General features: G+C 45.8%; 1 protein-coding gene across 2 annotated transcripts in view; it reads left to right on the forward strand.

Annotated features, from left to right (window-relative positions):
- Positions 1–25,998, forward strand: part of LOC117003025 (synaptotagmin-like protein 2) — a 37,422-nt gene that overhangs the window by 4,805 nt on the left and 6,619 nt on the right. The window contains exons 1-12 of one of the 2 annotated variants that reach the window (XM_033072626.1): positions 6,572–6,625; positions 6,874–7,441; positions 9,692–9,843; positions 14,438–14,531; positions 15,584–15,674; positions 16,640–16,733; positions 17,354–18,475; positions 19,676–19,774; positions 21,604–21,695; positions 22,140–22,241; positions 24,902–25,071; positions 25,325–25,427. In XM_033072626.1, the coding sequence (XP_032928517.1) occupies positions 7,341–7,441; positions 9,692–9,843; positions 14,438–14,531; positions 15,584–15,674; positions 16,640–16,733; positions 17,354–18,475; positions 19,676–19,774; positions 21,604–21,695; positions 22,140–22,241; positions 24,902–25,071; positions 25,325–25,427 (2,220 nt within the window). In that variant the 5' untranslated portion in view covers positions 6,572–6,625; positions 6,874–7,340. Of the gene's footprint in view, positions 1–6,571; positions 6,626–6,873; positions 7,442–9,691; positions 9,844–14,437; positions 14,532–15,583; positions 15,675–16,639; positions 16,734–17,353; positions 18,476–19,675; positions 19,775–21,603; positions 21,696–22,139; positions 22,242–24,901; positions 25,072–25,324; positions 25,428–25,998 lie in introns of those variants that run through there. The other variant, XM_033072625.1, reaches the window with a different exon arrangement.

A 25,998-nucleotide genomic window follows, 5' to 3' on the forward strand; every position in this document is an offset into this window, starting at 1 on the left:
AGTTCCCACCTATGAAATAAACACAACTCTCAAATATTTAGACTATAGCATTGCATTATCAGTTTATTTCCAATAAAAGGACTTGTTGACCTTAAGGAGGCTGAGTCAGACTTTTCCTCTGATGGGTGTTTTTATTTTGGCAGTGTTGGTTCTAGGAAATAGTGATAGAGTATGAGAAGCTCAGCCTTTTGTTTACCCTAGGTGGTAACCGTAGGATGATTCACTCAATTAAAAATGACTAAAGGAAGTAAATTGTGTGTAATGCAAATTCCACCCATGCAGTTCCTCGTTAGAAGAAGATGAGTTCTGTGCAGATAATTGTTCATGTGGTAATTACACTGCATTGGGTAGAAAATGTAGAGGGGAGGAAAAATCCTTATGCATCCTTAACTGAACCTTCTGTAATGTCCTAGGTCTGGGATGTTCTTTAGAGGCCAAGGTATTGCTGAGGCTGAGTGCAAATAGGCAGAGTTCATCCATTTCCTCAGTTATGCATTCCCCATGTGCACTGAATAGGGCGGTTGGCTCAGTTTTTTGGCTTAGCATTGTATTGTTATTCTAAAATACCTTCTGCTGGCTGTTCTTGAGGGGCTGGGCTAGATAAATTCCTGCGATTCCTCTGTGCCATCTCAGAGCCATTCTTGACCAGTGGATGTCCTTTGCTAAAACTGCCTAAGGGGAGGGGAAGGGAAGAGATTTTAATAAAGCAGCAGAGATTCTTCATCATGATGGATATAATTGGAAAGTGCAATGTGAAACAATGACTTTATCTGAGAGAAACCACCCAGGGCTGTGCTCAGAATGAACTGAGCAGTAGTTTTTTGTTCTGGGACGAACACTGGAGTGGAGAGCTAGGGTCAGAGCTGCTCTCTTCCAGCTGCCCCTCAGGGCCTGCCTAAGCTGCCCTCAGTGGGGGCTATGAGCAACATGAGCTGCTCATCGTTCTGTCTGAGGGGGGAATGGCACATTGTCATGTACAGGCCTCACTGAATAGAGAAAAATGTGTATAAAGTCTGTGAGTAGTTGAGCTGGCATTGCCAGAATTTGGCCTTGACATTTCCTGTGTGATGGTAACAGATGTGTTTAGATGTGGGCTGCTCTGGGAGACACAACTGCCTGCTTTGTTGGAAGTTACTCTCTATCTTATCAGCTGTCTCTCATCTGAAGGCCATTTCTATATGACATAGCTGCTTAGGAGGTTTTTTGGGTAGGAACTGTAGGCCTCTTTCTCTTATTTCTCTGTGACAAGTCAGACAAAATATGATTGCAGTCAGTGCAGTGACAGCATTTTTAGTGGAATAGCTTTTCAGAACGCAATTAAATATTATTCTCTCTTCTTGTAGCTCACAGCTGTTCCTCGTCTGCAGAGGAGTAGACTGTTCAGAGCTGCAAGTAATTTATTGCAAATTAGGATAAAATAATGCACCTTGGAAGAGCTCTCATGATGCTGTGGAGTTTCACAACAACTAAACAAAAGGCAGGCATTTTATATATTCATTTCATTACAGTGAGGGGGAGATGTGAGCACAGAGAGGGTTAGTGGCATGAGTGTGGCCACAGCAGAACAGACCAGGGTAGGGGTGTCTGCTGTTCAGCCATGTCCCTGCTCAGTGGGACAGCCTTAGGAACACTGTCCTACTTCCCAGCAATTTAATTATTTAAGAGCAGTGTTTGTGCAATACCTTTCCCATCTGTATTTCTGCACCTTGAGGGCTTGTCTGTGTGTAAAAGGGAGCACTTGGATCAGCTGAGCTGCCACAGGTCTGAGTGGGACTTGTGCCTGGCCCTCTGCAGCTGCCAGATCACTGTCAGCCTCCCAGGCTTTGCCTTGGTGACCGTGGCCAGTGCCAGCTTTGGGCACACACTGGGATCACACCACTCCCTCTGCAGCTGCAGCACCGGACTCCAGGCAGGCAGAGACAGCCCAGCCCCAGAGACTGGAGGTTTGATGCTGGTTTCAGGCCATCTCTCCCAAAGAGAAAGAACATCCTACAGTTTGCATTTTATTTTTTCTCTGCTGGCAAAGGACAGCCATTAAAAATTGTAGTATTATGCCAATGAATATTATAATGGCTGTCAGTGTTTTGCCTGTAAAATAATGATGGCAATATCTCTGCATATTTCACTGATTGCAGAAGAAATCAGATGGGAGGAAGAGTGGGGTTGGATGTTGGTCTTTCCAGCATGAAAGGCACATGGGTGATCATGGACTCTACAGGTATGGCAGTTTTGGCAGTAAATCTTATCTTTTCCAGAACAACAGCCTTCTCCACTACTTTTTTTAGTAACCTCCTTAGCTTTTCTGCAGGTGATCAGAGCTCTCCTCTCTCCGAGAGCTTGGCAGAGCTATTTGCTGTGCCCTGTGTGAAGACTGGCACTGCCTGTCTCCCTCCTGCTGCAGAGCTGCAGCTGGGCATAGCTGACACCAAGCCCTCCTGGCACTGCAAAACCAGTCCCACAGGTGAATAACCTGAGGGCTGCAGCTGTTGGAAAGAGCCTTTTTGCACCTCAACACTGCTAAGCAGTTCTGTAGTAAACTAGATGTGGGGCTGACAAGGGTGTGAGGAAGGAGCAGAGCTCCCTGATTAACACCTAGAATGAGCAAACAATAAACTTCCTTTGTCTGTAGAGAGAAGCCTTGGCTGTGACACAGGTCTGCAAAATGTGCAAGATGGAGCAGGTGATTGCAGAGTGATCCTTACTGGGTTTTCTAATAAAATACTTAAGGATATTAAATGAAACAAACAAGTAGCAGGTCAAAACAAATCAAGGACGAGTACTTTTGTGTTTAAAACATAGTGAAGCTGTGTCACTGTGGGCCTTTGAGGATATTGTGAATACTTAAAATTAAGGTGAGTTCAGAAAATAATTGGAAAAACTGTGAAATGCAGGGACAGTGCTCCTGTTTCAAGGCATGTCTGCCTGGTACCTTGCAGGAAGCTGGAGCACACGATGCCCCTGGCTATATGCTGTTAGCCCTTGTTGAAGATAATCTGGTGCATTACAAGGACCTTCAGTCCAGCTGTGTGTGGCCTTCCCTGTACTGCACAGGGCACTGACAGTCTGTTGGGAGATGAAATGCACACATGCCAGGCTGGCCTCACTTCTCCACCCACGCCTGGGCTCTGTGTTTATAAGCTACACAGCAGTGTCATACCTCATCACAGATATTTTCTGAAAGCATTGGCTTCTTCTTGGGAGGTGGCTGTGGCTGTTACGGGTCCAGGGAAAAATCTTGAGGATTTTTCCAGTCTAACTTTCTCAGGCTCAGCTAGGGTCTTTTCCCAAGCTAGAGACCTTTCTCTAATGTAAACATAAGAGAAAGAATTCTAGCAAAAGGTAAACACCTGTTGGATTCGTGAGAAAGCCTGGGACAAGGGGTTGTTTCTCTGACCAGTAAGTGCTGTTCTTTTCCTTGCCTTCAATCCCTGTTATAAATGTAGGATTGGGTTTTAATAAACTGCTCTCTTTCTTTCCACGTTACTGCGTGTCCTCTCACCGCTCTGCAGACCCCTACAGTAACATTTGGCTTGTTATAATTTTCCTCTCTCCTGTTGTCCTTGAGCAGCCTGAGAACAAGGCTGCTTTCTTGGTTTCCAGCAGTATCCTAATGGCAGGTGGCCACAAGAAATCACAGTCTGTCACAGTAGGAGACACAGCCAGTTGTGCCACATGATGGGTGCTGCTGCTGCATGTCTGCACACCCCCTCCACACCCAGCATTTGCCAGCATGGCTGGGCATGTGAGTTGATCTTTGTGATCTTCCCCAGAAAAATGGTTAGAGGAGCAAAGGTCCTTTGGACATCCAGTGTGCTTCTCTGTTCAGATTGATGCTCTTTCCTGTAGCCATGACAATACATTTTACCCATCTACTTTGCTGTGAAATGCCAGGACCCCCTCCGTTGGGATGCTGTGGTGGTGCAGAACCTGAGGGCAGCCCAGATTTGTTCTGCACGGTGGCCACAGGCTTTGGGTAGAAGTTGCCTATCTGGACACAAACAATTCCTTTTTTATGGCTCTTCATTTTGTTCCTGTCACCAGAGCCATTGTGACCTAGGAGGGGTCTCCACTGGTGAGAGAGAAGTAGAGTGCAACTTGGTCAGTTTGTCCAAAACCAGCTTACATCAGTGACCTAAATAAAGTGTTTGCACTGAAGAAGTCTCAATATGGGATAAAATCTGCCCCAGCACTGTGCAATGACTCCTGTCATTGCCCTACAAAGCTGCAAGGCTTTTGTGTTTCCCTTCCTGGCTGTTTGCAGTTATGGCAAGGCCAGGGCTGGGCAGGACATGCAGAAATTGTTTCTATCTGTGTGGGACCCACAGAGAGGGGTCTTGATTTTCCTATTGATCTGCTGATTTAGGTGTTTGTACTACATCACCCCTGTTGTGTCCAAACTGTTTGTTAACAAGGCTTTGAGAGGGGAGAGGATTATGTGCAATCTAACAGAGCAAATCCAAGCTGTGTGGTGCTGCTGCCTTAGGGATTAAGCAATCAGAGGAGCTGGCAATGGCTGGGCACTGAGCACTGTGCCTGCCTGATAACAAACTGTACCTGTCATGTCATTCTTATCCTTAATCTATTGTGCTCATAGACCCAGGTAAACAATTAGCAGCTCTCCCTTAGTGCTCTGCACCTGAGTGGTTCATGGTGTTCTTCTCCTTTCGAGCCTCTGCACTGCCCAGGACACACATGGGGCTCCCAGGAGAGGCTGCTCAGGCTCAGTGGAACAGGGACAGCCCCGTGGCCATGCTGCAGATGAAGAGAATTTCACAGGCTTGTTTATTCCTGCAAGTCTGGGTCAACAGCTTTGCAGCTCCTGACACTTCCAGCAAAACCTCCACCTCCAGTGGAGCAGACCAGCTCACTTTCCCACAGCAGGTGCATCAAGTGGTTTGATTTTTAACTATATAAAACAAAGGAAGGAGTTGGCTGTTTGGTTTCTGTTAATCTTTTTCTTCTATTGTAGCTATTTCAGTAAGATAAAACATTTTAATGGGAAAGAAAGAAAAAAGGCTTTTTACAAAGAAGTAGCCTTTTTCCCAGAAAGGAACCTTTATTTGTAATTGACTGCCATACTGATGAATAAGTATGAGTCTTCACTGAAAATATTTTTTGAGGTAGTTTCAGCCCACATGTCATGGGGTTTGCTAAAAATAAATAAAAGTTCTTGAGAAGCAAATACTGTGATATGTCCCTAGATACCTTTTCAAAAATAAAATCTGCCCCAGAAAATTCTGTGAATGTCTTTGTAGAAGTAGGATTGTGCCTGGGAGCCATAGAAGAGTAGGATGGAGTTAAGCATGGATGAAATGTAGGTTTAAACAGTAGAGATTCTGGGACTTTTTATTATTGTTTATGTTTAAACTATTTAGAATGGTATTGATATTTTCTTACATGATAAAGACTATAATTGTAGTGTGACAAGCACAGCCATTCTTGCCTTAAAGAAATAGGAAATGTTGTTTCCTTTCCTCCAACAATTTTTTACAAAAAATTGAGAGTTTTTATGACAATGCCATTCCTTTTATTAGTTTTTTAATACAGTGTTTTGTGGTATTTATTTGCAGACAGTATGGTCAGATGCCTGTTCTTTCTTTTAACATGTTATTACACCATTTTAAAAAAGACAAACATTTGTGAATGTATCATCTGTAAAATAAGGTGAGTCTGTGAAATGATGTCAAATGAGCGAAGTTCAGCTGAAGCTCTGGTTCTCATCTTTGGATGGGTCACCTGATGAAAGAGGTGCACCATGTAGACAGTCCAAAGAAGTGATAAAAATGATGAAAAAGGTCTTTGAGGAATCTGAAGGAGCTGTGGTTGGTTAACATGCAGGCTGAGGTGTCAAAGTCCAGTGAGGATGGCTGTGAAGGGGTAATTCCTGTGTTCAGTAGGATGGGCTGACACCTGTCAGGGAGAGCTGGGACAGGCAGTAGGAAGAAGTTTCTTGCTGACAGCAAAGCACTGAAATAGGTGGCCTGAAAGGGCTGAAGTTGGTATCCTCAAAGGCACTGATTGGAGATTAATCACGATACAAGCTTTGAGTTTAGGGAATGGGCCTGATGATCTTCAGATCATGTTTGCCATGAAAGCTGGGGTTTATTAATTTTTAATGAACTGACTCTCAAGGCTGTGGCAAAGTATCATGAAACCCACAATCACTTGAAAGGTTTGGAAACAGTAGAAAAATTGAGTGAGGTAGAAACTGCCTGCACGGACAGGAGCAGAACTTTTCCTCCCTTGAAGGTGGGCCTTACTGCCCTCAAGTTTTCCAGGAGAAAGGAAAAGGAATGAAGTGGCAAGGCAGTGCTTGATTTACCTTTCCTTCATGCCCTGCAGCCTCTGGCCATTTTCGCTGTCATTTGAAACACAAAGTGATCTGCACCAGTAGTGTTTGAATAGCAAATATCCGTGCAGCTTAAAGCAAAGGGCACACATATTAGAAAACGAGCAACCCCTGGTATTTCATAGCATAACATGCAGCAGGAATACTTGCAGGTTGCTGTTCTCTCCTCTTCTGACTGCTTTACAAAGGTTGGCTGCTTATCCTTGATCTCATTTAGGGCACAAAGAAGTGAGGATAAAAAGAATAGAAGTAAAAAGCAAGCAAGCAAGCAAATTGGTAATTTATATGCATATTTTGTTTGTAGCATGCTGAGTCAATTGTTTACCTGTTAGTAGGAGAGGGCTAAAATAAAACATTGTCTTGGTTAGGTTAATACCACGTGAGGAGCTCTAGGACGGGGAGAAAAGTAGGGCAGCTTGTTTTGGAACTTGTGCTGTAGAGCAAATAAAAACCCCCAATGTACACATTCGGTTGCCATATGTCACGCTTATCACGAAAGGCATCTCGCTGCTGTTTCTTTGCAGGGATGCTTGAACTCCACAGAGCAGACTTCCCTGTGGAGGAGAGCGCATGCCAGAGGTGCTGGGGTTGCCATTGCTGAGATGAGCTCTCCTGCCTGTTGAGGCAGCTCCGGCGGCGGCAGGAGCTCGCTCCTTCCTGTGCTTCCCTCTGTGATCGACACTGGCATCCACATCGCTGCAACTGTGCCTCAAGAAAAGCAAAGGAGCCTAATTTTGCTGAGAATTTTCCTGGCAGGGGAAGGCATGCAGTGCAGAGAGGCGTGCCAGCCGAGAGCCTGGAAGTGCGAGTCCAGGTGCTAGGGTGATTCCACCCAGGCCATGCTGTGGTGAATCCTTTCTGTCCAGCCACATCTTGCTCAGCACCAGGGTGGTTGTGAGGGGCTGCCCATGGCACTGCAGCAGCCTGGGCTGCATTAGTGCCTGCTCTGTCTTCGCTTGAGCCAGCTGAAGAACTGAAGATTGTAGGGAAGATGTTGGACTTGAGCTTCCTGACCGAGGAGGAGTATGAAAAGCTGATGAAGGTTCTGCAGAGAGATGCAGAGCTGAAGAAGAAGGATGTGGATCGCATCAGGTGAGAGAGCATGTGATAGCAGGATGTGAGCTTCCCTTGGGGAAGATTTTTTCCCATTTCTTTGAGAGAGGAGCATGTGTGTGTGTTATGCGTGTGAGCAAGGAGAGGAGCAGGTTGCAGCAGTGCTGTCCCTTTTGCTCAGATTCTGATAGATCTTTTCACTGTACCTCACCTTTCTCAGCCATCATTCTGTAGCTGCTGTCCTTTCCTTGAGGGAGTGTTTTGAGTTAATGACCAGTCCTCAGAGATGCCAAGGACAATCACCCCTTTCCTGTTTGGTGGAGGAAGACGCTGCTGTTTTTGGTGGTAGAGCTCTGAGCAGGGGAGTAGCTGCTACCTTGTTTTACTCAGTCAGTGGCATAGAAAGGCCATAGTGTGTTTTAAAATGAGATTTTACAAGATGAGATTTTATATCCCCTTCTCTGTTTGTATGTTGCCCCATTGCTTTTTGAGGTGGGTTTATGTGCACCATCTGTCATACAGAGAGGGGTGATTAGAGCCTACATGATCTGCCAGAGGTTTGCAGGGAGCCATTCCAGAGCAGGGGATTCTCACTCAGTTCAGCTCCTCTGCCACTGTCCATTCTGGAGCTCAGGTCTGCTTGATCAGGATTGCTTGTTGCTGCTGTTGCTTTTTAAATGTCATCCATTTGACCATCTGGGCTTACAGTACGCACCAGGCTCAGGGAGCTGGGACCGAATTCTGTATGCCAAGAAATCAGTGAGTGTGGACAGCACTGTGCCAGTTTACCCCAACTAAGGATGTGAATCTTTGATTTGCTGCTGAGCTACAAAAAGAGTAAGCCCTATATAGACAGAATGCCCAAGGCTTGAAGGAGGAGCAGGAAGCTTTGCTGCAGGCTCCTGGAGACTGTGTGCCCTGGCCTCTGCTTGGAGGTGGGAGCTGGGAAACAACTGGAAGCCAGAAGCCTGGGCTTGGGGTGTATGTGTCTGCATGCTCTTACCTCTCCTCTGAATTGAAACAATTTTAAAAAGGTTTGTTTTTAATTTCTTTTTAGTTTTGTTTGTTTGTTTATTTGTTTGTTTGTTTGTGAAATGGAGTAAATATTTCCTCTGAAGTGGAGGTTTGGTAAAACAACTATTTGGATTATTTTGATTTTGTTTCACTTCTCTTTGAAAGCTGTTGCACAAGAGGCTTTGATTTGGGAGTGAAGTGAATTAGGTCCTGCCCAGAGCCCCTTGCTGTCAGTTTGGCTACCTGCAGTAAGACATTTTGGTTTCAACCCAACCTGTCTGCTGGGGCAAAATGAAGTCAATGGCATTTCCTTGGTCTGCTGTCAGCAAGATTAAAATAACTATTTCCTCTGGCCCAGCACTTTGAGACCCTCATGGAGGCAGTGCAGCCCTGGTCTAGATGGGAGCTTCTGCTGAGTCCCCAGCATGGCCTGCAGAAGGTTGGCCCCAGTTATTCCTGCTCCCTCCTGGCCTTTAGGCAGCCAAATGTGACCCTCCGAGGCTCCAGGGTTATCTGGGCGTTTGCTCCCTTTTCCTGCTGAGAACTGGGCTGAGGTGGGAGCTTCATCTGGCCTCCCAGGTTTCACAGGTACCCTAAATTGTAGTAGGTGTGTCAGCTGGAAGGCAGCTAATTCAGCAAGCCATGGTGAGGAGGATTAGAGTATGGGCTGGCAACAGAGCCCTGACAGGTTTAGGTGTCAAAAACCAGCCCTGGGTGTGTGCTCAAGCGAGGTACAGTAGAAGTCATGCTTTGGAGGAAGAGCTAACCATGGAAGAGCCAAAATAGGCATGGCAGGGGGAGCAGGGACAGGAGCAGTGTCCAGGGAAAATGCTGCAGGGACAGGTTGCTTCCCTAAATATCATTATTTGTTTCCGTGGTTTGCAGCAAATTTGATCCAAAAGGTTTTGCTGCTCATGAAGAGGTAATTAGACAAATAAAATGGAGAAGTGCAAGACAGACAAACAGCCCCACTCCTTCCTTGACCCTCAGGGCAGCCAAGCAAGTGGGCAAATCTCCTTGGCAGGTGAATGATTTGGATTTGTGACATTTGGGAGAGGTGAAAGCCTGTGTTTACAAGGTGCTGTTCCCATTTCAGGTAAAGACTATATCAGCTGCTGTTTTAATGCTGGTTTGGCTCTTGTGACTGCAGAGTAAAATCTCTGGGTCCTTTGTAGTGTCAGACAGGTGAAGCCATGGACATATTGCAAAGATAGCTCAGGGGAAGTCGAAACTTTGAAGATCTTTTTGGTGTGTAATGCTTGCACTGACTTTCAGGCGGATACAAGGCTCCATCAAGGATGAAAAGAAGAAGAAGTTTGTGACAGGTGAATGGTTTTCAGAAGTGAAGGCAAAACGGTTTCAGGAAGACTTGGAGGGACCAGATCTACTTCGGGCATCAATTAGAAGGAAAAAGGGCAAACTAGAAAGTAAGTATGTTAGTGTACATCTTAAGAAAACAAATTGATGGACCAGAAAAAAATTGGTCCAGGATGGGATTCTTCCATACTGGGAGTCTGTTGAGAACCAATCCCTGTGTTGTGATAAGGGAATTCTCATCTATGTTTTCAGTACCAGGGAAACATCCCTTGTTGTCAAAATCAGGACCCAAATTAAAAATTACAGCGTGGCAGAGGACCAAGGCAAAAGGCATGTGCAGTGAATGCCTTTTCCCCACTTCAGCTTCTTTTTTCTTTTTTTTTGCTTCTTTTTCCCAAAATTTCTGTTTGCTAGAGGTCATTGGTATAATTTCTTACCACAGAAGTGAAAAGAGAAGGGGATGATGCAGGATAGTTTCTGGCATCAAGTTGACATGTGTGGGTCAAACTTGTCAGTTCCTGAAGTGGTCTGACAAGAGCTGCTTTCACAGGCCTCTGGAGTGGTGAGGTCAGTCACATTTCTGCAAAGGGAGAGGATGCCTCTCTCCTCCTGGCATGTATTTGCCCACTTGAGAGGGTCCATGCATCGCTTTTTAGGCAAAATGGGTTTACAAAGTAAAAAGGGCTTTGTGGCCAAGTCTGAGTGGTAGCCAGGCTGTGTGCCACTTGTGCTAATTGGAAGCAGATGTTTTGCATGTTTGACATGCAGATAAACTTTCATGGTGCTGTGTAAAACAGATCAAAATCTGTCAGCTCAGGGCAAGAGGTTAGCCCTGTGTGAAACAGGCAGGGCTGTGCTTAGAGTCCACATGTAACTAGCCTGGAGCTGGGACTTCGTGCTGAACATCTGTGCAAAGCAGAACTGGGGACGATTCACATCCAGTCCTCAACATGAGGCCAGGCAGCCACTCCTGCAGCCCAGTGTCTCACAGGCTCCTGGAGGATTTGTGGGGCTGGGCAGTCACAGAGCCTCAGCCATGCCTGGGGAGGTGCAGGGTGCTGCTGTCCTGGGAAGCCTTGGCCCTGACAGCAGCTCTAGGCAAAGCTGCCACTGTCTCTAACACAAGGGTGCCATAGTTGGGCTCTGTTCTTCTGCAGTCAAGGCTACTGCCCTGGCAGAGGGGCATTGTCCAGCACTCAAATGTCACCTCCAGCAGTTCAGTTCAGCCATCATTCCTGGGCCCAGCTTCCCATTCCTGCCAAGGGGAGCAGCAGTGTAGATCACTCCTTTGTTTGGTGAGCCTCCTTGGCCAGCATGTGTCTGCAGCAGGAATTGCCTGGATTTAGGGTACCCCTCCTTGCCCCATGTTACTCAGACATTCTGAAAGCTAAATGCTGACTAGGGACTTCACTGAGAGCCTCATTTTCTTTTTGCTCTTTACTGACCCTTGGCAGCTCTCACAGTTTAGCACAGATTTATTGGAACCTCTCATGCAGAACTAGCCCATCATATTTCATATGAAGTTGCTTTTATCCTTGGTATTATGAATTCATGATGTCATTAAATTTACTATTTTATCATATCTCCAGAATGCTAAAACATATAAAACCTTTTCCATCTTGGCACAGATGCCTGGCTTTTCTGCAGAGCATGTTCTTTTTGAGCATGTGCATTTGTGCTTGCACCCTCTTGGCATGAAGGAGCAGAGCTTCAGCAGCTTCTCTGCCAGGGGCCAGGTCAGGCAAATGCTCTGTCACCTGCAGCCCAGCTACCAGCCTGCAGTAAATTGGATTTTCTGCCCTTTGCATTGCACTCTTAGTTCTCTGCCCACTTCAGGAAAGCAGAATTTGAAGTACTGTTGATTTTAGATTTAACTTATAGGGCCGATGTGCACATACCAGGTGATGTCTCAGGTCATCATATAAAATAATCTCCTTACCAATGCAACAGTATTACACAAGATAGTCATTGCATATACATTACCTGACTATTGCTGTTTTAAGAAGGAAAAAGCAAATGTTATTAAATTACTATAATAATTATGGCTACATTTAGCCTGTATTCCTTTTTCAACTTTTTATTTCTTCCCTTTTTCCTCTATTTCTATTCTCAGACTTATTTTGATAAAGCACAGGTATAAAAAGTGACTTTACTACTCCTTCCTCTTTCCACTGCCATTCCACATCACTGGTTGTGCATCAAGATTCTGCAGCTAATATATTCACCTTACATAAGGGCCTTTGCTTGCCATATAGACACCTTTTTTCTTCCTCTGGAAAGGTCAGTCATTCACCTCTGTTGGCTTTTGAGGTGATGAAGGGGTGCATGTTCATTTAGTCAAATCTGTGTTCATAACTCCTTATTTAAGTCTTTAGACTTAAGTGTTAGGGAGTAAAATGAGAAAATTCCTGCATGGAAAAGCCCCACTGAGATAATTGCTGGCATTCCCTTTGCAAGGTAAGTGGGGTGAGGAGGGTGGAAATTTGTGCTTGCAAAGGAAAATTCCCAGTGATCTTTTCTGGAAGAGGGTTTTAGCCCTCAGAAGGGAGGGTTGTGGGGATCCCTAAGGGTTTTCACAGTTGGTATTGATTGTAGTAGAAAACACTAGTCATGGGCAGTCATACAAATCTATAAAACATATAGATACCCTATATTTCAACTACAGCCTGTGGAGCAGCATGGATGGATGAATTTGATGATAATTTCTCCTTGCGCTTATGTGCGATACTTGAGGGGTAAAAATCACCTAAAGAGAGACCATTTTACCCACCTGCTGTGGCAAGTGAGCCCTGATGCACAGTTAGTTATAAATATCCCAGGCACTAAGAATCTTTGGTTTAGAGTGGTGGGAAATGAATAGAAGTGTTAGAGTAGGAGTGCCTGTCAGTTTTATACATTTTTTAAAAATACATGTATGGGCAAGTTAAAATGGTCAGGCCACTCCTAATTTCTGTTGGAATTTGCTGCTTATATTGTTTCATCCTTAACTTAACAAAGGCATGTGGCTTGTCTTGATGGATCATAATGTACTAAACAATTTGTGGTGACAGGAGCCAGGGTAGCTGTGTCGGTGGCTGAGCCATTTTTCAGGGCAGGGATTTGGATGGGTGGAAGCGAAGGCTTCCTGTTGCCTCTGCCAGCCAGGAATGAAGAGCTCTGTCTGAGGGGGAAGTGTCAGTGAAGAGCAAGTGCCTTTGCAAGTGGGATGAGAAATGAATGCAGTCTATGGTTGTCGAGGTCTTTTCAACCATGTCAGGCAAAGGGAAAGTGTGGGAGCTCTGTGTTTGGTTCCTTTGCTTCCAGCACAGCTACCTGCTGGTACCTCCCTCACCAGGCCTGAGGCAGAAGAGGAGGATGTGGCTCACTGTACCAATAAATCCCCTCATGTGCCTTCCTGTGCCTGCACGTGCCATGGCCTGCAGCTGCTGCCAGCCACGCCTCAGCTTCTCTCTCCTAAAACAATGTTCAGCGATGCTTTGTGCACATCAGTGCTGGCAGGGGCAAAACAGTCCCTCTCTCAAAAATGTGCCCTCTAAAACTGGCTCATTTCAACACAACCAGACTCTTGTTTTTCAGCAGGAGCAGCTCCCCAACTTCCTGCTGCTGTGGAAACCAGGGGGTCCCCCAGCTGCTACCCCTCGTGTGCCAGACATTCAGTCCTAATGCAGACAGCTCTGAGCACCACTGCTGCCTCCCTGCACCTCAGGGCCACGTGCTGGGCAGGCAGTAAGATTGGGAATGCAGCATTTTCCTCCATAGGAATGCACAGGCAAGGGGAAGTGAATCTTTGGATACTCCTGTGACTTGCAGGCTGACTGTGCTAATGCTGGATGGCACCATGCAGGCAGTGTTGATCTTGAGTCTTCTCACCATAGGACTGCTTTTGGGCCTTGTGTTGTTTTCCAACCAGATAAAAAGCAAGGCTATACTATTTAACATTACTTCTGAATCCTCTGAACTTCTTTTTCTATTGTCTTTTTAAGTGAAATATATCCTAAAATGGTTTGGCAGGTCTTTTAAGAGGTAGATTTTCTCTTTAAAATAGACTAGCTGCATGAATAAATAAGTGCAGATCTTGTTGACCAGACTAAAGTTACTTTTTATTCACTGTTTGAGAGTTTAATCCTTTTGGTTTTGCAGTAGCAGGAAAACCCATTTGCTAACAAAATATCTAATGCAGCGTTATAACCTGCAGTCTGCTGTAAAAGCTCCACCTTCTATTGTTTTTAATTTGGGGTCTTTGGGGGCTTAGAAAATCTAGCTGGGCCTTGTGCCAGTAAAAATAACAGGGATCTCCTCATTATCTGTATTGGCCTCCTCCTTTGTTTGCCAAGATTGTATGACTTGAGTCAAAACAGGAAACGGCTGAATTTAAATCCCGGAACAGATTAGCTTTATTGACAGTCAGTGGCAGTGTCCTGTGGAGGTTTCCAGTGATGTGGCAGCTCCTGGCACGAGTCAGGCATTGGGCAGCTTTGTCGTCTTGGACCTGTGGGGTCTGGAAGTGTTTTTGCTGCCCTGGGGCCTCCCCATCCCAGGCAGAGCCCCTGAACCCCTCTCCTCTTAAACTCACAGGGATTAAAAGTCCCAGAGCCGGTGCGTCTCCATTTCATTGGGCAAAGCATTTTCTTACCCCAAACAAACCACACCAAACATGAAAGTTTAATGAAATATCATTTCTCAGTTGTCTCTGTTATATTACAGATGAAGCCAGCAAGCACATCCAGACGAGTGTGGAAAGCAAAGCTGCCCTAGGTCCTGCCTTTCCTGAGGACGTTGCTGACGCAGGAGGGGGAAGGTAACACTGCTGCGTTTGCAACGCTCAGGCAGCTGCTCTTACTTCTAATGAAAACTGAATGCCAGCCATTAAACCCTGGTCTCTAACTGAGTTTCTGAGACTGTATAAGTAATATGCACTATAGGATATTTTTAAAGTTCTTCTTCCAGGAATTGTCAGAATATCAATCCACCCCTAATAATCAAGTGCTAATGTGCTTATCCCACAAAGGTCTTTTCCTGCATGATTTGATAAGTCAGTAAAATGGAAGCTGTCTCTAATGTCAGGATATGCTGGTTAGTTTTTCAAAGTAATTATGGTTTTATTTGTTTAATTTTTGCTATGGAGCAACACTAAGGAAATGAACTGTTTGGGGAAACTGCTCATTTCCTGCTGGTGCCAACCTCTGCATCTGGTGCTCACCACTCTCCATCAAGGCTTGGTAGGATTTCACATTGTGCTGACTGAGTAGAAACATGTATTAAAAGCACTTCAATGAGCAAGTCAGTGACCTCACTCAATATCCATGGACTATGGAGAAGCAATTAAAATATTCACATATTCATGTATTGTTGTTCCCATCTCATTTGCCTTTTTTTGTCAGCAAAATGAGGAATCATTCTCCATAGGTGGCAGTTGCTCCAGTTAAATATTAAATATCGGCCTTGACAACACTTGGAAACCTCTTGCAGCTGATTAGTGGGTGTTGTTTAATGAAGGATCCAGAGGCCCTAGGCATTCCTGGTTTGCTGGCACAACACCCAGTGGTTTTATTTGGGGGGTGTTGGTTAAATCCTGAAAAGCTAGCTTTGTTTTTCTCAGTCTAAAGCAAGGTGTGGCCTGTTCCTTCCTGGGCCATAGCATTAAAATGTCTCTCCCTTCTACATGGCCCTTGGGCTCTTCTGGCACTTCCGAGAAGGGGAAAGTCTGAATAAACCTAGTAGTTGACACACTTTGTTTTTATTGAGTAAGTTCTGTATCTGTGCAGAACTGAGGAGATGTTGAAGGCTGCCTGAGCACCCAAACATTGTTACCACAGATCTCCTTGTTCAGGCATTTCTCTTCTCCCACAGATCCAGTTCACCTACTCTTGAAGCCACAGAGCAGAAAATTTTGCCAAAACTGAAGCCAAGACTTCCTGTCCAGTTGTCTGCATCATACAAGGTAGTACAGGCATAGCCTCTTGTCTCGGTTTGAAAGACAAGTGTCTGCTAAGGAAAGCAGGGCCCTCCCTTGAAATGGAAAAAGTAAACCCTTTCCTTCTGAGTTAGTATAGTTTTGAAATTAAGCGGCTCTCAGTCAAAGATATGAGGATAGGAATAACAGTTCTTTACTAGTATATATAACAAGGCAAACAAAACAACAGCTGTGGAATTAACACCAAACAGAACCACACACCCAGTGACGCTCCTCTGGGCCGCAGGCGCTTTCCCCGTTGGTGCAGTTCCGCTCACAGCCAGCAGGGGCGCTGGTGGCTCCCGCGGGGCAGGGCAGGTGCGATGATTCCCCCGCGGCTGCAGGGGGCGCTGTGGCGCGAGCTCGGGGAGCACGCGGTGATGGCGGCACGGCCCAGGCGGGAAGGGATGGAAAAGAGAGGCTTTGCTGCAGGAACCCCGGGGCAGTGTCGGTCCCGGAGCTCCAGCAGGACGCTCACAAACAGCACACTGAAATGGCAGGGCCTCCTAGCAGGGCCAGGGTGCGGGGCCCAGCAGCAGAAGAGGCAGCTCCCGGCTGGGTTATGGCAGTGGTAGCGGCGACCTCCTCCTCTGGAGGCAAGAGCGAGCGAGAGAGCAACTGCCCCCTCTCCTTTTACCTGCTTTCAGTCTGGGGTGTCTCTGTCCCTCCCTCAGAGAGAAACTCCCAAAAACCGGAGACGTTCCCTCTTCCCCTCTCTCAAGTGCTTTAGCCATTAATGCTTGGTTAGCAAATTAATGGGAAAAATTCCACAGGCAATGAGTAAAAGAAAAACCAACTCCCAACACCTCTGCACTTTGTTTTGTTACTGCTTGGAGCTTCTCACAATCTATACCTACTGACAGGGGCTCCAGAGGCTGCCTGCCCTGGTGACTCTGCTCAAAAAAAAATGTTTGCCAGTATTTATGCACTGATATGATTTGTTTTCTGTTCAGAGATCCAGCATACATGATGTCTCTTCCTCAGAGAGTGACACTGGAATAAGTCCATTTGTGACTGCAACAAACAGCTTTCATTTGTCTAGAAAAGGTAAGTATTTTGTTCAGTGAGCTATTGATGTTTTTGTTACTCAACATCAAACTCCAAGAGACAGGATGCTTTTCAGTGTGTATACAAATGAATAACAAAGAGTACCTTGGCATATACGAATGGGCTGACAACACTTTATGAATTACAGACAGGGCAGCAGGGACCAAGGCAGAAAGCTATCTGATGACTGAAACTTTTCCAGGCTCTCTGTACATATTGAACTGAGTGCTTGGCACTCAGCTCTTTAATCCAGAAGAAGATTTACCCTCTCTTTCTGGCATTGACTACATAGTGTAGTTTTGGAACATTGCAAATAGCCAGTAGGGAAGCTGTCAAATTGAAAGAGAACCTGGAAACACATCCACAATTCACAACAACTGTTTAGAGTTCAGTGGATTTTTTTTCTGTGCTGTGTTGCAGGGAGAAGGACTGGGGTTTTCAGGGCTTTCTTCAGATGGAAGGGAGCTTTCTAGAGTCTGAACATGGAATAGAACTAGGAATATATGGATGATTTCTGAAAATTCCCCCTGTCTTCTCATTGAGAAATTGCAGCCCAGACCTTCTGAGGAGATTGGATGTGATACAGTTGGACAGGCTCTGAGCATTTGTTGTTGTTGTAGGTCATGGAGAATCTCCACTCTCCACCAGGCTTTCAGAGGATGCTGTGCCTCAGCCCACCACTGCAGCTGGAGGAGAAGCTGTTGATGGAGCCGCTGGCAGCACTGATGGGCCAAAAACTCCACCCGCAGAAACTTATGCTCCCAGCAAAATACCAGTTAAGAAGAAACCAGGCAGAACCCTCTCCAAATCTGAGCAGTTTGTGAATCATGTGGGGCCAGCAGAAAATAGCCTTGCAAAGAAAGAGCCCCTGGCAAGCCCCCAACCACCATCCACAGAAGGGGAAAGCAGCTGGGCTGGTAAGCAAAGCGTGAACTACACCATCTCCTCGATGAGTAACAAAGAGGAGGATATCGGCCTTGACCGTGAGCGCTTTAGGAACTTGAAGAACTTTTGGGAGAAGGGAGCAGACTCGGTGGCAGCGGGGAGCGCGGCGGCAGAGCCGGGCTGGACCGAGGCAGATGACCGGCAGGTCAAGCTGTGCCGCTCGCTCTCCGTGCGGTCTGGGCAAGGCCAGGATGCTGACGAAAAACCTGGTGCCTTCACCAAAACAAGGACCCCCTACAAAAGGACAATAATGTTGTCTTCTAGTGAGGAAGAGCCAAGCTGCGCCACCCCTGCAAGGAAGGGCTCAGTTTCTGTCACTCCCAGATCCACATATGCCAAGAGCAAAGGTGATGTGGTTGCAAGAAATGACTCGCTGAGTGAAAGCAATGGGAAGCTGCTGATGCCAGAGGAAGAGAAGGTGGTGCAGCACTGCTCCAAGAAATCCAGATTGCCTGTGCGAGCACCTTCCATCCAACTTGAATTGCCTACCAAGGATGAGTCTGGCAGCACGCTGGAGCCAAGGACACCTGTGGAGGAGCTGGTCGTGGTAGAAAGGCATAAGCCAACAGCGAGGTCCCTGGCTAGCAGGGTGCAGATACTGATCGAGCCTGTGCTCACAGATGGTGAAAGTGATGATAAGAAAGAGGAAAGATCTGATTTGAGCATTCAAGACAACATGGAAATAAATGGAGAGCTACCTGAGGAAGAAATGTGCAAGTCTTCAGACCAGCCAACACCTAGTGAACCATCTGGAGAGAGAGAAGCTGTTCAGGGGACAGGCTCAGCTGTTTACTCAGGTACTGAGGGCTGTGACTGTACCCTGTGAAATCCAAATAGAAAGCCATCCCTAAGCCTGTTTTCTTCCCTAACCCATCTGTTCATTTATCCTGTATTACAGTTTGTGCAAAGTTAGCTTGTGTAGAATGTGTTCTGCAAACAGCTCTGGAAGCAAATCTTGTGTAGCCTAGTGCGAGTGTAGAAGGGGATGGTGTCATGTTCCCTTGCTTTCCTCCCCACTCCCAGCCCCTGTGCCTTACCTGCAAGCACCTCATCTTGGGACAACCCTGCATTACCTACAACACATCACGGGAACTCACTTTGTTTCACTCACTGGCAAGACTGTATTTTCTTCAAATGTGGGACTTGAGGAATTCTTTGTGGTAGTAGAGGTAAGTCTACCACAAGTAGAAGAAATAAAATGTGAAGCAAAGTGTTTAATAAATACACTGGCTCTTAGAGTACCTTGATGTAGCCATTGGCTGTCAGTGCCTAAATGACATTTTGTGTCTTTTTGGAATGCACAAGTAAACTTTGATATTAAACTTTAAGCAAAGTGGACTAAACAATGAATCCGATCTTTCTGGGTTCTGATACCATGTTCTCAACCATGATAGTGTCAATAGCATCATCATTTTAGCAGCCTCTTCCTCTGGGTTTGATGGGCTCTTGTAGTGACTATTACAATGAGAAAACATTATTGTTATTTGAAACTCACTTTACATTTAGGCTCTGATTACCCACAGCTCTGCATAGGAATATAACATTCCCATGAAAATCCTGAGTTGCGCTTCAGGTCGTTGTAAATATTTTCTTTATGTAATATTACGGGTTTTGAAAGGCATCTAAGATCATTAAGTCCAACCATTTATATACTAGATCATTCTAGTATTTCTCAGGGCTTTTCCCTTTATTAATTCATTAATTTAAGGATGATATTAGCAGATGGCTGTGTTTCACTGGAAGCTCTTCACAAGGGTTGGTCTGTCTTGGGGACTGGGTTAATCCAGTATTTACATTTCCTGACACAGTGTGAAGAGGTTTTCTCAGGGGAGACGTCAGAGCACCCAGATGATTGGGAAGCAGCTCTGTGCAATGCAACTGCAGTGTGCTCTAGGCAGAGTGACCTAGGGGGGCACACACACACACAGGCTTGTTGATGCACTGCCCATTGGTGTTTATTTATCTACCGTGTTGATTTGGCTTTTTGTGTATTCCAGAGGAAGATGGGGATCATTCTCCTGCTGCTCAGGCACTGGCCCGAGCAAATAGCATTAATCTTGCAAAGAGCATGGTGAACATTTACACAACCACAGAGAGTGAGTAATATCTTTCTTTTTGGTTTACATTTGCTGAAGGTGATATATTATGCCGGATTTTCACCATGCTTCTGTGCATGTACCAGGCTAGGAAAATGACATATTGTTTCATCATCAAATTAGAGAGTTTATACTGCCTAAAATTAAATTCAGAGCCAGGAAATTACAGCTAGATTGATGGTTTGTTACTTCAGCAAAAAATACAAGGGCTTCAAAGGCTTGGAAAGAAGCTCGTGCTCATCTCCTCTGTTCCTGCACAAGGGCTGTGGGGTCTGCTGGCAGCCTGTGGATTGATCCGAGGCACCACACCTGGTGTCATCGTGTGAGTCGTGCCACAGACTCTTGCTTATGAGGTCTCTGCCCTCACCCAGAGCAGAGCCCATGCCTGGACTGAGGTCCCCAGCTGCCAGCTGGGACATGTTTTATGGTAACACTCTCTCCATGAGAAACCCAGAGAAGCTGAGGAGAAGCCAACCAAGGAAGCAGCTGCCTACCAAAGAAGCCCAAGAAAGCTGCAGCCATGGAAAGCACCTGAGGGAAGGCAGCAGCAACCTCTGTGTCCAAGAGAGCCAATGACAATCCCCAGAGGGTGAAACCTGGCAAGCCCAAAAAAGACAGCTAAGAGCTTGCCTCAAAGGAAAGTGGTGAGGCCAAAGCTGCCAGGACTGAAATGAGAAGGATGGGAAGGCAGTGCCCAAGGAAAGGTAAAGGTAAAGCCACTTAGAGGCTTTGATTGAGCCAATTTAAGTCCAGTGCTGGTTATGGGAGGGAGGAGCTTGTGCATGTCACATTGCACATCCCTCTGGCTGTGCCCACCCTGGCTGGCACCTAGTGCCAAGCACTGTCCCATCACGTGGTGCCCAACATGTCACAGGGCATATTGGCTCAAAGCTAGGCCCCAAATTGCTATTCAGGGATGTGGTCTCCACCAAGACCATCAAGATTTCAGCTTCCCCTTATCTAGAGCCCCAAACCTCATCCTTGGAAACCCTCCTGTAACAGTTACAGTTTTGTGTTTGCAGTATAGCAAATAGTCTGTGGAGAGGGGTAGATACAATTACTTATTCAAGTTTGGAAATAAAAATAGTAAATATGAAATGAAGGGTAAATAAAGAATCTCTTGGGCATTTTGAGCACCAAAGAAAGTATCATCATGCCTAAAATGCTAAACAAGTGTGTATATGAACATGCATGTTCATATACGTATACCTTCAAAGAAAATTCTGGGATGGAGAAAGTCATCTTCAAGAGAGCTATTGGGAGAAGATAAAGATACAAAAAAAAAGTTTTAGTTAGACATCTAAGCAGTCCAGTAGCCATCCTTTTATTGATAGGAAACTTTCTAACTTTATTTTAGATAACCTGGCTATTGTCTATCTCTGTGTCTAGAAGAGTATTTGAGAGGTATATGCAATGGTGAAATTGTAGGTATAAATATTTTAGTGCTCTTTTCTACAAGGCAGTGTGCTATGAGATAAAAATGTGAGCATGATTGTTTTCTTTGACAAGGAGGCAGATTTGTGTGGTTTTAGCATAAATTCAGTCTATACAAAGCAGACAACATCCACGTCCTTGTGCTGATGAGCCACTAGAGGGAGTTCCACACTCCTACACAGTGAATGCAAACATACTGAAAATAGCTCTAGGATGTTAATTAGCAGTTTTTTGGGGAGGATCAGCTTCAATGTCAGGTAACACAGACAGGGTAACTGTAGGTGCTCCAGTGCTTTCCACATTTTCCTCCGTCCTTGTGCCTTTTAACAAAAATGTGACTTATAATTCCCTGATTCTGACAAGCTATCTTGATGCCTTCTTTTTTGTACCTGCAGCATACAATAAACCTCATTTGATACCACATCAATTTCTTGAACCTGAAAGAGTCAAAGAACTGAGCAGATCCTCTCCTCTCCTGTTGTCTGAGGTGGGTTGATGCCAAAAATGGCTGAAACAGTGTTCACAGCATCCCCTGAATGGCAGTTGGTGTCACGAGAATGTTTCTCCTGGAGACCAACAGTACTTGCTTTAGAGCATGCCTTGGTTATGTCATGAATGAATGAGAAATGCCTGAAGAAAAAAGCCCCCAGTAACCCAGAGCAGCTGTTCCATCCTGGAAGATGTTGCCCTGTGTGTCAAACCACGCTGTTCTGTGCCTTTCCCAGAGGCGTGCAGCTCTGTTTGGAGGCAGTTCATGATGACGTTCATTGCTGGTTGGAGGGGATGCCCTGGGGAGGCTCCCTGCACTCTCCGCCACTCTCCTAACCTGATCTCTGCTTAATGGGACTCTGCTGAGCAATTCCTTTTTCTCTCTAGTGTTGCAAAGTGCTCGTTCGGCAGAGCTTAAAGATGCTTCTTATTTTCTGAGCAGACTGAATCAGACACAGCTTCGGAAATCAGCTTCCAGTTGAACAGGCACAAAAAGACACCCAGCATTGGCAGCCACTCGTCCGACATGGCTTCTGTCTCCTCGGTAGGTACCACGCGCCGGAGGCTCGTGGACAGGGCTCCTCAGTCGGATGCAGTGACACTGCATTTAGGCTGGTGCTGATGATGCGGCCTCCAGAGTATCCTGTTGGTTTTGGCAGGGTACATTATTAAAGGAATGGGGGTGATTAATTACTTGCTCAGGTTAAAGGAGTGAATCCAGGTACCACCTTAAAATAGAGACCCACTGAGTTGTCCTTGGTAAAATTCCTTGTAAGTGATAGTCCCCACTCCCAGTGTGGATACCCTGAATCCTGGTGGTGCAGAAGGTGGGGGAGGGGGTTTCTCAGTATAAAAATGAGGCACACACCTATAAAGGGACATGTCTGTGTTTCAGGACTGTAGATGCAAGTTCATCCTTTATCTGCAGATGGGGAACTCAGACAGCAAAAGCTTGTTTTGGAGCTTCAACTTCTAAGGAAAGCTGAAAAAGTTGAATGTGTTTAGTTGAGTGTTTTTAAAAGATTTCTTAGAGACAATATTTGGAGAGGGAGCTGCTTAAAAGTGCTTGAATTTGCTGTGTTACTGTTATGGATTTCTCCAAGTAGTATATTAGAGATTCACAGAATATATCTGAAGGAAAGCTGGTAAGGAGAGGTCATGAATGTAAATAAATATTGTCCCAGTTTGAAAGACAGGTGTCTGATATGGAAAAGCAGAGTCCCTCAACCCACCTTGAAATAAAGTAAATCCTCTCCCTTTGAATTAGTATAACTTTGAAATTAAGCAGCTCTCAGGCAAAGATATGGGGATAGAAATAACAGTTCTTTACTAGTATGTATAACAAGGCAAACAAAACAGCAGCTATGGGATTAACACCAAACAGAACCACACACCCAGTGACGCTCCTCTGGGCCGCAGGCGCTTTCCCCGTTGGTGCAGTTCCGCTCACAGCCAGCAGGGGCGCTGGTGGCTCCCGCGGGGCAGGGCAGGTGCGATGATTCCCCCGCGGCTGCAGGGGGCGCTGTGGCGCGAGCTCGGGGAGCACGCGGTGATGGCGGCACGGCCCAGACGGGAAGGGATGGAAAAGAGAGGCTTTGCTGCAGGAACCCCGGGGCAGTGTCGGTCCCAGTGTCCCAGCAGGATGCTCACAAACAGCACACTGAAATGGCAGGGCCTCCTAGCAGGGCCGGGGTGCGGGGCCCAGCAGCAGCAGCAGGGGCAGCTCCTGGCTGGGTTATGGCAGTGGTAGCGGCGACCTCCTCCTCTGGAGGCAAGAGCGAGCGAGAGAGCAACTGCCCCCCTCTCCTTTTACCTGCTTCTAATCTTGCGGTGTCTCTGCCCCTACTCCCTTCCTCCCTCAGAGAGAAACTCCCAAAAAACCAGGGAAGTTCCACCTCCCCCCATCGCAAGGACCTAGCCATCAGTGCTTCTTAGCATGTCAGTGGGAAAAAATTCTACAGGCAAAGAGAAAAGGAAAAACCAACCCCCATCAAATATGTTAAAAACTTCGGGCTATGTGAATTCTTGTCCTAATCTGGGAGCATCTGGGAGATAAAAATAAGTCCAGGTCATGCAAGTATTCTTGAAAATCTCATTCAGGAATCTCTGATGGGTTGAATATCCTGATGGGATGGTAAATACAGCTCCAAGGACTGACGGGAGAAGTTTCACAGGTTTTTGGAGGTTACAATAAAATTCAGAACCAAAGTAAGTAGGGAAAGACAGAGAAGAATTGGGTTAATTACTGGGAAGGTTTTTTGATAAATGTTCATGATGGTACCACAGAAAAGTGCCAAGAGGGTTAATTATTTGCTTTGTAAACAGCATTAGCTTTTATGATATCCTGTCAGGAATCATGAGTGATTGGTGCAAGAGAAAATCATCTCATCTTTCTGTAGCTGAGCTTTGCATATGCTTCATGACTTTCTACCAGTGAAAGACAAAGACTTGAAAAAAGAAGCCCAAGTTGTCTGGGCAAAATGCAATTTGTTCTGGGAAAGCAAATAACTCTTGGGTGCCTAGCTTCATATTTATAGCTGGAGAAACCTCATGTTCCTGTGCCTTTGGGGCAAGCACAGGCTGTCTCTGGTGGGGCAGTGGCTCTTCAGAACAGGGTTGTATCTGTTTTGTGCTGCTCCATACACACTGTGAGTAAGCAACAAGATAGGAATAGTTGTTCCTACATTTCTAGTCTGATTGGGTTCTTATTAACCTATTTTATACTGGATTGACAATTGTGTGACTATATCTACCTGAAATAACAAGTTCTTATAATATAGTTAAAGTTCTCTCAATGTCTTTCTTTCTTAGTGATGAGATGGGATCAGGATATCAGTTATTTATTCCCTATAAGCATAGGGAAGAGACATGTGTGGTCCCCCCAGGAATACCTGAGTCCAGTTCCCAAGGTCTGGGGATTTAGGAGTGAAAAAACTTCTGTATTTCTTGAGTATTCAGTGCTTCCAAGTCCTGCTCTAGGATAGCACACCCTTGTGAGACCCTTATGTGGATTCCCCAGCCTGGCTTGCTTGAAAACAGCCACAGCTGTGAACTATCTCTGTGTCAAGAGCACTGCATGGCACAGGGACAGGAACACCAGATTTTTTTTCTCTGAGAATGCATTTCTCATACTATCATCTTTGTCCAGACTGATTCAGACTGTGCCTTTTTCAGTGGCACTGACCTTGCTCTTCCCACTGGCAGGTGAGTGGCAGTGTGCTCAGTGTCTACAGTGGTGATTTTGGGAGTGTGGATGCCCAAGGAACTGTGGAATTTGCTCTAGACTATGACGAGAAGAACCGGGAGTTCCAGGTCCACGTGTCCCAGTGCAAGGACTTAGCTGTAGTGGATGAGAAGAAAGGAAGATCTGACCCGTGAGTGATGTTTTAGTGCCTTGTGACTTCTACATTGCTGAATTCTGTGTTCTGGAGGATTTTTCTATTTTCTTTAAATGTAATCCTTCCCTTCCCCTTCCCCCTTCCCCCTTCCCTTCCCTTCAACTTCCCTTCCACTTCCCTGAAACTTCCCTTCCCTGAAACTTCCCTGAAACTTCCCTGAAACTTCCCTTCCCTGAAACTTCCCTGAAACTTCCCTTCTTTCAATATCCAACTGGAGTTTGTTTTCTAGGTATGTAAAAACTTACCTGCTCCCAGACAAAGCTAGGATGGGTAAGAGGAAAACGTCAGTGAAGAAGAGGACAGTGAACCCCATTTACAATGAGGTGTTACGGGTAAGAGAAAATACAATCTCTGAAAACCTCTGTTGTAGTAGGCACCTCTGTCAGGCAGGTCTGGAAAGATCCTGCCTTCTTGGCCAGATTGTTTGCCTGCCTCCTGCTAGCACTGCACTGCTCTCGCCTGGGATTTGAGAGGCCTGGGATGTTAAAGGTTTCTCTGCACCCATCTGTGTGGCACCAAAGATTTCTCTGCCGAAACCACACGGATCTTTGGATGCTGTCAGGACCTGCAGTCAGAGCAAGGGCTGTTTGTCCTCCCCTTCCCTGGCATGCAGTCACAAGGTGCAGGACTGGTAAGAAAGGTCTGCATTATGTGATCATACTCATCAAAGCATAGAGGATTATTTAATAATGCCCAGGCCTGTGTTAATAATTCTTGAAAAAATATTGGTTTTGCCCTGTGATGATTAGAATGCCAGGTTTCCCTGTGCTCAGCAGAAAAGTTTTGTCAGGGTGGTAGTATTGCTACAGGACAAAAAAAGACATGTTCAGACTGAAACCAGTCCATTGGTAGTGCATGTGTGTGGTGGGTTTGAGTGTCTCAGAACTTATTCAATCTTTTGAC

This window comes from Catharus ustulatus, chromosome 14 (genome assembly GCF_009819885.2).
Source record: "Catharus ustulatus isolate bCatUst1 chromosome 14, bCatUst1.pri.v2, whole genome shotgun sequence".
In the NCBI taxonomy this organism is placed as follows: domain Eukaryota; kingdom Metazoa; phylum Chordata; class Aves; order Passeriformes; family Turdidae; genus Catharus; species Catharus ustulatus.